We start from the raw sequence: 12289 nt of genomic DNA, 5'->3' as shown, positions 1-12289 counted from the left end.
TATTGCAGGTTGTCATTTGAATTTGAAGAAAGAGATTATTCCCTTTTTTGTCTCTGCAAGGTGATGAATGTGGGCTCTATTGATTTTCCTTTACACGTCACTTCATTGCCATTTCATATAGCGAAACACTAGTAAACAATTAATCCCCAAAAATGAAATGAGTCGTCGAGAGATTTAAGGCGCTGTTACACTGTGAAATGTTCCGTGCAACTTGTCTCGCAATGTTTTGGCGACATTGTGGCGGGACAAGTTGCACGAAACGTTTCACAGTGTGACATACCTTGCAACAGCCAAAATCGGTGCGAGACAAGTTGCACGTAAAGTAGGACTTAATTCTACTTTCGGCAACGGCTCTTGCAACTTGTCTCGCAACGAGTTTGGCCGTTGCAAGGTATGTTACACTGTGAAATGTTTCGTGCAACTTGTCCCGCCGCAATGTCGCCAAAACATCGCGAGACAAGTTGCACGAAACATTTCACAGTGTAACAGCGCCTTTATCGTTGTGTCAACGGCCCAGTGGTTAGGGCGCATGCCTGGAGATCCGGGGATCCCGCAACCTCGTCCCCAGGGCGCTTTTCCCTGGCTTACCCAAAGCCAGGGAAAAGTGCCCTGGGGACGAGGTTGGGATCCCGGTACAAGACCCGTTCTGAGGACTCATTGAATTTGTTCCTGCTAGTCCCTGGTTAAACTTCTCGACTGCACTTGCAAGTAGCCACACTGGTTTACCTCTCTTTTACAGTTGTTGTTCTTTGAAGTCCTGGCGTTTCGTTGGTTAAGTTTCATTGGCCTCTATGGAGAGTATGTATGTATTTACGACGAACGGGAAGAGGAAATTTGTCAAAGAAACTTGTGCGAAGAACCCCCGGTGAGAATGGTTTTGGATGTTGACCGAGCCGCGAAGAAATGAGGTGAACAGAACATCACAGAGGATTACAGTTACGGAAAGTCCTAGTTATAGTTAACCAATCAGAGCGCGAATCCTCAGGATGAAAGTCACGTGTAGCTACTCCACGACTTCAATTCAATCAGTGTTCGAAGTAGCGAAGCAAACGCTGGACACCAATTTCTGAAAACATTTAAACAAGGGCCGGAGTTTTTGAACGGGGTTCTAGCTTATGCGTAGTACATCCAAAACGTATTTTGGCTGTCCGGTGTTCTTAGGGCATACTTGTAAGTGTGGAAAACTAACTGAATGATGACTTCGTAGACTAAATCCGAAATATTTGCCTCAGCAAATGCCAGTTTTTCGTTCAATTAAACCTGAGAATGGCATTAAGAAAGCCAATTTCGAAGTTAGAACATTTTATCTTGGATTCAAAATGCTATAACGGGGACAAGACCGATCGAAATGTTGGGGCCTCACAGGCCGAGCGTAATTGGCAACTATGAATGGCGTAACAAGTATAGAAAAATGTTCTGACTTCGAAAGTTGATTCTCCTTGTTTGGGAGACAGATCAGAATGTGGTCTGAGACAAGGCCTCCATGGGCTTGAACTACTTTGTCTCTTTTCGGATTCAAATCCCACTGTTACCAACTGTATTTTCGGCTTCAACATTTACAGATTATCCACCTTAGTTGGGTTTCTATACCCTATAATGTTACTTTATCTAAATTGGTACTCTTCCCTTCTAGCTAGCTGCCGGCTTTTACAACTGAGTTTAAAACAAGTTCTTTATTTTAGTTAACGCTTGCTTGCCTACTGTCTTTCGCCAAGAAACTGAAACGATCTTTGGGTAAGTAAGTAGCCGTGTTCGCCTCTGAGAAGCGAAAAGATACTTAGCAAGTAGGAACTATAAAATCTGTCTTGCTCCCTATAAATCATAACAAAATTGGCGCTGACTGTTCAAACATTTTCACTTAAACCTCAATATCGATTCTTGAAGTTGAAAGATATGAAACCACAGGGACCACGCCATGAAAAACGCTTACAATTTCTAGCCTTCTGGGACAGGTACGATAAAATCTCCAGCTTCAACTCCTCAATGACAACTATGTACTTCAGTGCACTTGTAATAAATATAGCCTTTCTTTTGAGTATGCCGTTGTTGAATTGTCTAACACGATGGTTTACTTCACAACATTGAAACAAAAGCAATGTATTTCTCACAAACAACTCGCACCCACGCTGCATAAGTCGATATTCTTCTTGTTGGCGTACGTGTATTTCAATATGCACGTGACAGAGTTGTTTTTCCTTCGCCAAAGCCGCAGATTAATCCAGTCCGCACCACTCATCTTTCCGCCGTAAGCACAGCATCTTAGAAATGTCGTTCAACATTGAATTACCTATCAGCAACTCCCCTACTGAAGTAATAAAGGCGAGAGAAGACGACCACATTGACCCACATTCAATTTGATGGATGTTCCACCAATGTACCACACACAGTGATTTCGAGCATGCAGGACGGGCAGCAAGCAAGAAGAGACAGTCCTTCAGCGAGACCTTACTATTTGAAGTGATACCAAGTTGTAACATTATTTGTTTATATTATGTGCCCAAATTAAATTAATTTTGTTCTACAAAGAATTAATTATCTGTTTCTTGACCACAAGAATTGTTCTCTTTCTTCAAAAAATATCCAGTCAGTTTGAGTCTTGGATTTATCGAGATCTGAACATCAGCTTATTTCCATTAATTTATTGACTTTTCATCCTGAAAACGCCATGCTACATAGCCAAGAACATATAGATTTATTTATTTATAGTTTATTAAAAACTAAGCACGCCAGTTTTGATTGAAATAACATAATACACGAGGAAGCATTTTAAGAAAATATTTGCATTACTAGACCCAACGAATAGCAAGAATATCTTAAATACCCATGATTTTGTATCAAGCACAAAAGCTAAAAAACTTAAAACTTTTAACACAATGAAATATCTCGACCATACGGAAACCATTACTACCGTGGGAATTCCTTTCATTACATACATGAGGAAGGCGGCTTGTGTGTCACGCATCCATAACCCACACTGCGGCTTGTTGAAAATCTGGCTTAAGATGGCTATCGCCCCATGAAATGATATCTTGTCAAGATCAAAGGAAGCTAGAGCATGCCATTCGATTTTATATATCAATTCGCGAAAGCTACTAAATAATTATATATCGAGTCTGTCAAGATTTTACAACTTTTTCATAAAAAACGTAATAGGTGTCTCGAAGTCAACACCCAACAAAAATTGTATCATGTGTATAATAAACCTATTGTTTATGTGAATTGCTATCAACAAGGCAGTTTTACAAAGGAAACAGCTCTTATGCAAATCAACGAACATTTTTTTGTGTTGTACTTACAGAACTTCAATAAGGTGCCTTCGATAACAACACAAAACCCTCTGTTAAACCTCTGCAATGATATTGAATACTCGCATCATAGGCGAAAACTATTTTCCTCCACGCTTGAAGATTCAATATTGATGACAATGGCGATTTGGTGAAACGCGCTTTTCAAAGTAGATCGTTCGTGGCTTGGAGTGTAATTGCTCAATTAATACCACATCATATGCAATGTCAAGAGACCTGGCAAGGGAGAAAATGTCCGCACTTTGTGAGATCAAACTTAGTTAAACAAACGTTTTTAGCCAGATTCAGTGACGTCTGTTTCGGCTGAATCACGTGCTAAAAAGTCGGCACCGCAGCAAAAGTGTTGCAAGAAACACCCAAAACGTGTTCTCGCCTAGCTTCGCCTGACCATTCTACACCATCTAGGGAACGACTGAGCTGGATCATCACTAGTAGTTGATTTTTCATAAGCAAATTTAACAATAGAAAAATGAATGAAAAACGTATTATTAATAAGCAAATGAAAAACTAAGAATTGCCAAAGTTGCACAAGGGAAGAGTTATATCTGAACTTAATGCGTTAAACAGCTGAAAGTACGCGGTACATAAAAGGAACAGTTGAGGAGAGAAATGTTTATCAGATTAGGTGGAGTATTTATTTTGATTGTCGTCGGAGAGATTTCAACAAGCTATAATTGCAATAACGCGAAAGAATTCCACCTTATGCCAGGAGAAAAATCCCCTAGTTTAAAGAATACTCTTCTCTTGACTATTCACCCATCGAACGCAGTTGTTCCAAAAATATTCCGCGCTGAAGAATGTCAGAGGATAGAATTCTAACAGATCTACACCTACAGACAATAACCTTGGATTGATTTCACTTTGAAAAGTGGCGGCCGGATATCAAGTTCATCCCAGCTAGCGACTGCGCGATAAGTGCATGTCCAAATGGCCTGCATACAAGCCTTGTACCTTCGACAGAAGACAACAAACGTGTGACCAACAGGGGAAGACATCGTTTAGGAAAATGTATTCTCGCGGTTTTAGCTACAACAGACCACCTTATCCAATCGGCCCGCATGAATCGCGAGCTCCACCACCGCTGTCTCATCCACCTTATGTTTACAGTTCCCCATCCCGCACTTACCCCACCGCTGGCAGTTATCCTGCATCAAACAGCTCGCGGTCGTACAGTCATATCCCTCCGCAGCCGTTAACACACTATGTAGATCCAAGGTACGTGGACTTGAGCCCTCGAGACGAAGTACCCACGTTGCATCATCTTCCCCATCAACCGAGCGCGATGCCGGAACTTCCCAAACATTCGCACCAGTCCATGGAAAGTGCAGCACAACTATTGCCTAGCTGTGAACAAGGTAATGACACTATCCAATGCTATTTCTGGTGTTTATCAAAGATCATACCTTTTTGTTGGTGTTATTGATGTACCTGAAACATTTAGCTCTTCGACTGGCATGCATTTGAAAGGAATTAATTATAACGCGTTCTTTAGCTTCACCAGCAAGTTGTGAGCACCGTAGTTGCAACTCATCTACTAATGCGAGAAATAAATCTGTGAGACTGATGCTCTTTTCTCAAAGTCACTTATAGGTATTTAAAAGACTTTCCTTCTGAATAGACATTATCTCTCCCCCTTTAAAATGAAGTATGTTTCAAACGGCAATTGTGATCATCACAAAACACACTAAATATGAGCAAACGACTGACTTCGCTGTGGAGACGTTTATTTTACCTCTAAGAATGCCACAGATAAGATGTTCCACTTAAGACTAAATACACTTGTTTTGGGCTAACCAGGAGCATTCCCGCTTAAGCAATGTCAGCAAAAGGTTTCATTTGGCGAGGAGGAATCCACTTCGTAATATCTTGAAGCTTTTCACGAAGTTTCTTTTTACGAAGGCTTTATATCTCAACGATCTGCAGCTTAACAATCTCGCACAACATTTACACTTGTTTACAAATATCACCTAATAAACACTCTTCTATAAAATGTGTCGCTTGTTTTCTTTAAATTTGTCTGAAAACTGTTTTTCCCATGTCTTCTATTTGGATGGTGAAGCCTTTGACGTCTTGAACGAGTTCTTTGGAAACAACTCATCGGTGTTGCGATCTTGTATAATTGCCTTTAAGTTCCTGAGCAGCCTCGCAGATTAATATTAACGATATCAAAGAATTATTTGCTCAAACTCTGCATGGAACGTTGGTGGTTAACCGCTTAATTTATTTGAAGGCGAATTTCTTTTAATGAATTTTTGTCCTCGGAGCTTCGTTCCAGTGCCTTGAGGAGTAACTCAATAAAGAAATCTCTCTGTTAGATAACGTGAATAAGTTCACTTTTCTTGAACTGACACAAACTTAACTTATTTCAAAAGGTTTTAAAAATATGAAATTGGGAACGTAACAGCTTTCAGCAACAGGGCCTTTGCGTGGCTAACATAACATTGACCGAACCCAACGTTAACTTCACAGTAACTCAGTGCGGAGACGTACATCCAAAATATCACAGCTTTAACGATAAGTTTCGAACAATTTCTTTCATTGTCTCGTCTCTTTTTTTTCTCAATCGAGACATCGTTTCTCTCTAAGAATTCCGTCCACAAACAACGAGGGACGAGGATTGCATTGCTCTACCCACAAGATCAGATTATTAGCCCGTCACTCAATGACGCGGTTTAGAGGACTTCAGCACTTAGAGAGGGACTTAAATTACTCTCTGTAGCAAGCTGCAAAGAACGTAACGAGGTCAGTGAAATTCACCACCCTTTCCGCACTTAGCATCGCCTAACCGCAACCACAGCAACCATTACGAAATTATCTAGAGACGGATCGACAACTGTAGGTTACCGTGGGTAAACCAAAGCGAGCCAACTGTCTCATACTTAATTGAATAGCCCTTCCTTGTGAGAAGCAATGGACTCTCTTTTTGTGCAAGACAAAAAGGAAACTGCATTGACAAATATAAGCTACTTTTATAGAACTGAGTTATCTTTATAACTTTCGTTAACGTTATAGAAGTTCTCTCTTTGGACAGGAACTCATGTACACCTTGCCACATCATTGTACGGAATAAGAAACAATCACTCGATGCTTGATTCGATTTGCATCACTTTCAAACTCCCTCGTCCGTTATCACCTTGTTGACGCTTTTGAGGCATACATTTCCACAAAGTTTAGATGCTTTGCTCTGCTGCCCAAAACAGAATTAAATTGAATTGAAAAATCCCAAATAAAGTCAGTGAAACTAGAACTTGAAATAGAACTGCACTTCAACTGCCAACCAAAATATTTGATGTACAACTTGACTTCGGGTTCGTTATCTTTTCAGCCGAAGATTTTGACCGCCTTAGACTGAAGCATGTTGTAGCATGGTCTTAAAACGTTTTATCCTGGAGTTTGAAACCTCATTAACGTTCAAATTGTTGTACGATGTGACAAGATGAACATTGCATTCAGTATCACGGTTATTCTCTGAGCCTCGAAGACAACTCTAGTTAACCATGGTCGATTTCTGGTGAAACCAAACCACAGACGAATTTCAGAGACTCAAAGTTTTTACTTATTTTGCAAGACCTAGGAGGGCTTTAGTGTATTTTTTAAGCAGACCTTCTTTGCATTGTACCATTCGACATTATTTTAATAAACTAATCTGTTGCAAAATTCTAGGCAATCGTTGCACAATGTGAGATTTACTTTCATGAAGATGCATATGCAAAAGGAAGAAACCAAATCTGGTCTTCATCGAATGTATTTATAGAAACAATTTAATTCTACCAGCTCAACAGTAAAATGAAATTGAAGTCGTCGATCTGAATACAAAAAAAACCTGAATTAATGCACTTTCTGCAAAGAAGCGTTCACTCTAACCAAGCTATCGATTAGACAGGGCTTTATACTCCGTTTAGCAGAGTGTTCACAGATAAGACTTGATTCCTATATTGCCGAAGAAAGTTGTACACTTGCAAAGAGTTCCCTTGCGGTGGAACGCAAAATTTTCACCATTTCGTTTTTTCCTTACCCACGAGGGAGTGTCTTTGCTACGACCAGAGGTCACCTGAAGGCCAAATGTAAAAGAGTGACTTCGGATGAAAAGGGAAATGTTTAATACAGCCAAAAGGTTCAAGGGCGCTGCATTCTCTTAAATGATTCAAAGCAAGCAGAAACAGCATAGGGAAACTTCTTTTGACATCTTTTAAGTCAATGGTAAAACGAAGTTTAGTCAGAAGAGATCAAACCGCTTCGCGAAGCATGCACAGTTCAAAGAGATCATTGGATTTTAGCGAAAGTTATGTTTTCATGTAAGGTATGTTACTAAATAACTACGTTTTTATGTGTCAGCATTTTTAAAAAGATGACATTTACAGAGGAAAACTTCTTATCACTAATATTTAATTTCAAAAATAGTTCGCGGTCTTTTGAGGAATTCACTTAACTAGTTAATCCCACTCTCGGCTTTCTTTGAGGATTTCCTGTGACTAACATTTCGATAGCAGGATGAAACTCGCTTTTTGCAATAGTTTATTCAATAAGATTCAATATAAGCAGAAGAGAAACATGGACAAAAAATTGAGACAATAAACAATTTTTCAGTGAACCGAGTAATCCAGAACAAGCTTGAAATCATCTTTCAACTTTCCTAAACTGTTGCATGTTGAAAATTACTGAAAAATTAGCTTCAAACTGACAGAAAGGGTTCTATTCTATGCGGATTTAGTCAAGCAGATTTGATTTATTGACGGAAACTTTCAGCTTCTTGTGATGTTTTCACTCATAGTTGCAATGATCGATGATTTACTTCCTGCGACAAATCTCAGAGCTTCTTCAATTTATTGCCATAGCAGTAACGAAAGGAAAAGGAAAGGAACTTTATTTAAGTGTGTAGTCGTTCTAGCGCTGGAGCACTAATTGGGGACACTGTAAAGTGAAATTAACAATTAACACAAATCAAAAAAACAAAAACGATATCATTTGTCTTTAATGAAGTAAATCGTTTTCTTGCTAAAGCAAGAAAATCATGTGAAAAGCACTAATTTGGCAAGACTGACATGAAAAATTTGTTCACAACCATTTGAAAAAATACCGTGGCTTTTCCTTTTTGATGTAAGACTGATTGGAGCGAAATGTTTTGGTGTGTTGTTGAAATTGTAAGAAATGTTTTTTTCATGACAGATGAGAAGTGCTATAGAAAAGTAATACAGTCCGAACGTTACGTTTCTGTTCACTAACGGTAAACGAATTTGAATCATTTTCAACAGTTGTCTGTTGGGCTGATTGCGCTGATTATTTCAACTAAGTTCAGCCTTCGCTTGCTGAAACTGCATTCCTCTGAAGTCGTTTTCATTTTTGCCAGTCAGTCCTGTTGTACAACGGCTGTTTATTGCTGAAAACCAGTGTCAGACAAGAGCGAAGAAGAAAAGCGTTTATGAAGTTCATGGAAGCCTCCCGTGGAAGGTGCTGGTGGTAAAATGAATGTTGAAAAAAAAAAAGGTCTTAGTTACACTATATTAAAAATAAAACAGGCCTTCCGTTTGTGTATGTGTTTTCAGTGTTTGTAAAGGCGATTCTCCCGGTTTGAGCCGGCTTCACGAACACTAAAAGCTCACTGAATTGTCATTTTGCCTTGCAGCTCCGAAAACCGGAAAGTCGGCACGGAAAAAAAGGAAAGATAGGACAGCTTTCACCAAACATCAAATTCAGGAACTGGAGAATGAATTTCAGCGAAATAATTACTTAACCAGGCTTCGCAGATACGAGATCGCAGTTACCTTGGACTTAACGGAAAGGCAGGTCAAGGTGTGGTTCCAGAACCGAAGAATGAAGTGGAAACGCGTCAAGGGAAAACGATTGGAAAAGAAATCTTCAGTGAGCAAGACGCTTGGTAATGGCTCAGACGAGGACAAATCACACGAAATTTGTTTGTGAGAAAGGACTTCAACATCATGAAGACGCTAAGGTTAAAACGATATCGCATCTTTTTAGACCTTCCTCTCTAAATCTCGATCCAACGTACACTGATTGCAGGGAAGCAAATGATTCGGATTGTTGGTTTTTCTGAAGCTTTTAACTATTAATATTTAAATCAGCCTTCTTTAGTTTTTATTTTGTTGTCAGGGGACATGTAGTCCGTTTGTTTCTTGATGTGTACAGCTTTTTGAAACGCTGTAAACTTACAGCCAAATACCTCTGCTGACTGAGGAAAAAAAAAACCTTGGATATGCTGCGATTATTCGCCATATATAAATTCATAATACTCAACTTTTTTCGAAATTAAACGTCTTCCAGATCGGTTTACTGCAATAGGAAAGGTTTTTCACTCAGTCAAGTTTGCTTGAGGCTGTGTTACACAGCAAGGTTTCCGGACTTAACTGATGTTCAAGTAATTTTAAACGATCTTCTTCTTCTGCGCAAGTCATCGTTCGAATTTATGCATTTGCTTCGTTCTACCAAAAGCATCCCAGCAAACGTTTCTTGATCTGAAGAAACTTTGTATAAGAGGAGATGGCACTGAGTCTTTAGGATACAAGCCCTGGTGGTTGAATGAGATTTCGCTTAATAATTTCAAATCCTAGTTGTGTCCCATTAGCGATTTCCGAGCTCCTTTCCGTTCGTGAGCTCGGCTACACAAAGATAGCCTACGAATACAGTCGCCTTGACTGTAACCCTTCCGACCGCTCGCGCTTACGCATTCGGCCGAGGAAGCGACAAGAAACGGCTTTGTTCACACAAACTGTGCTTACACATTGAGCTACTATGGTAGAAGAAACTTTGAAACGCACGTCTTGTGTTCTGTCTACGTTTGTTGTCAAGACTGTTTTCATTCAATAAAGAAGTAAATTATTGTATGCGTCGCTTTGTGAGTGGTTTGCACTCGTACGTATGTTTTCCCGGAACAGAAACGACAGATAGAGCATAGCCGCAAGTCAAAAGATTCTTGTCGGCGTTTGCTTCTTTTGATCGTTACGATTGGGTGTTAACCTACCAATGGGATGTGGTACTAACCTCCGATCAGCAGGAAGGGGATGTTGAACAAGTGGTAATTTTATAATTCAGGGAAAATCGCAGATGAGTGATTAACTGGAGACGTTATTTACATTTAAAACGTGAAGGAATTGTGAACATCTCAATGGCGATTTAGACAGCGTGACTCTTTCTTAAGACTTTTACATGAAACTAGCGACCTCGCCACAAATCAGACCGTGTAAATCAGACCCAAGATACCCTTAAGTTCATGAGTCGCGCATCCCGAAATTGTACTATCTAAATAGTGTTCTAGAAAAAAGAAGAACGGCTTGAAATTTTGCGAGTGAATCAAATCTTTAGCTGCCTTAAAATTGCTCGCCAATATTTGAGGGTCCTCCAAATATACTGAAGAGAACGAAGAATAACCCCAGAGATGCTCTCATATTGTAGTTGAAAAAGTTGAATGTTTAGTTTTTCTTGTTATTACAATCACCTAAAATAGAAAGCAATTATCTGTGTCTGCCTGGCAACAGTGAAAGAAATGTTTGTGTTAAAAAATGTTGCCGCTAACGTGAAACTTGCTTTTAATAAGCGTCACAATGTGTCCCACTAATATTCTCCTCTTCACATAGTTTACAAATGTCTCTTTGCTGTTAAAATAAACATAAGAAGGTGAGATGACCCTATAATAACGGTAACAAGAACTGTATTGTTAAATAGCAACCAGGGATGATAAGGGAAGAGAACGCATCCCCAAGCTCCAAGAGAGTTTTCAGTTTGTTTTTTTTTTCAATCTATTTTAAGCTTCGCGCCATGCTGTGAAAGGTTATTCTGGTGTCATTGCCTAATTTCAAGCCGAAGGGGACAAGGTACGAGTCTGTAAATTATGGGATTAGCAACTATTGATCAGAAAGACCACACCTACGTTTACAAAATCTCCAACTTTGGTTTTAATCGGGCTAAATTGGCTGAGATACATGCAGCCATTTAAATAGGTCAAAAATTACAAAGAAATGTTTGGTCATCCGGACGCACCGTCCGGATGGCAATGCATTTCTTTTATACACGTGTTGGCCACACCGGGTTGGTTTTTGTGTCACCTTGCTTTTTACGTTGTACTTAAAATTGTAGGTGACACACTGGTCTCTTTTGGTGATCCACTTTCCCACACGCTTGCCGTGGGAGAACGTCTGTGCTGTTCCCATCTCAGTTTACGGCATTTGTTGTGTGGCCCACGGCGCTGCCACTTAAAGGGGTGTCTTAGACACCTGCGTGGTATGTTAGCTACGCCATGCTGATGAGGTCTAGAAAGGCCGAAACAGCTGTCCATGGCTGCTAAATGGTTGTGCGCTGCGTGATGTGTTGGCCACATCGGGTTGGTGTTTGTGTCACCTTGCGTTTTTCGTTACACATTTCTTTGTAAATTTTGACATTTTAAATGACTGCATCTCGCTTAAAGTTGGGTCTATTGACACAAAACTTGGGGATTTTTGCAAAGCTTGGTGTGCACTTTCTGACTATGTGGATCAATAGTTGGTAATCCCATAATTTGCAAACTCGTACCTTGTCCCCCTCGGCTTGAAATCAGGCAATGCCCATAGTCCCGCAGCCAATGATCAATTACAACTAATGAATCGGGTGTCTTCCTTAAAATAGCTCGGTAAGCGCTCATCATAACCACGGGCTAAATTTAGATTGAAAAAAAATGATCGTTGGAAGAGACCCATGGATTGTGGGTGTGTACTCTGGCCTCGTTCTTTCTTGATAGGAAGTTGGCGTTTAGACTCAAAGGGGCACTTCATGTCCTCATCCTCTCTTGTTAAAAGTTAGTCGCAGGTATCTAGTTGGTAAATGGCTACATTTTGGACACATGTAAAAGTAAAGTAAAGTCAATTTATTTAACGTCGGTAGTTCCTTAAGTTGCGAAACTGGTATCAATGGAAGCCGACGGTGCGCCCTTTACTTTCCTCGCTCTGTCAGTGCTCCGTTTCATCGATATTTAAAGCAATAGCTACACCGGATCAGAG

General features: G+C 39.9%; 1 protein-coding gene across 1 annotated transcript; it reads left to right on the top strand.

Annotated features, from left to right (window-relative positions):
• Positions 1–4228: 4228 nt before the first annotated feature.
• Positions 4229–10125, top strand: LOC138053102 (motor neuron and pancreas homeobox protein 1-like). Its single transcript, XM_068899787.1, has 2 exons — positions 4229–4660; positions 8929–10125. Exons 1-2 carry the CDS (start codon positions 4312–4314, stop codon positions 9222–9224), a joined length of 645 nt encoding a protein of 214 aa, XP_068755888.1. The 5' UTR covers positions 4229–4311; the 3' UTR covers positions 9225–10125.
• Positions 10126–12289: the final 2164 nt, after the last annotated feature.

Source organism: Montipora capricornis, chromosome 1, assembly GCF_036669925.1.
Source record: "Montipora capricornis isolate CH-2021 chromosome 1, ASM3666992v2, whole genome shotgun sequence".
NCBI classification, from domain to species: domain Eukaryota; kingdom Metazoa; phylum Cnidaria; class Anthozoa; order Scleractinia; family Acroporidae; genus Montipora; species Montipora capricornis.
The sequence above is the reverse complement of the archived record's forward strand: the minus strand, read 5'-3'. Positions and strand labels throughout refer to the sequence as shown.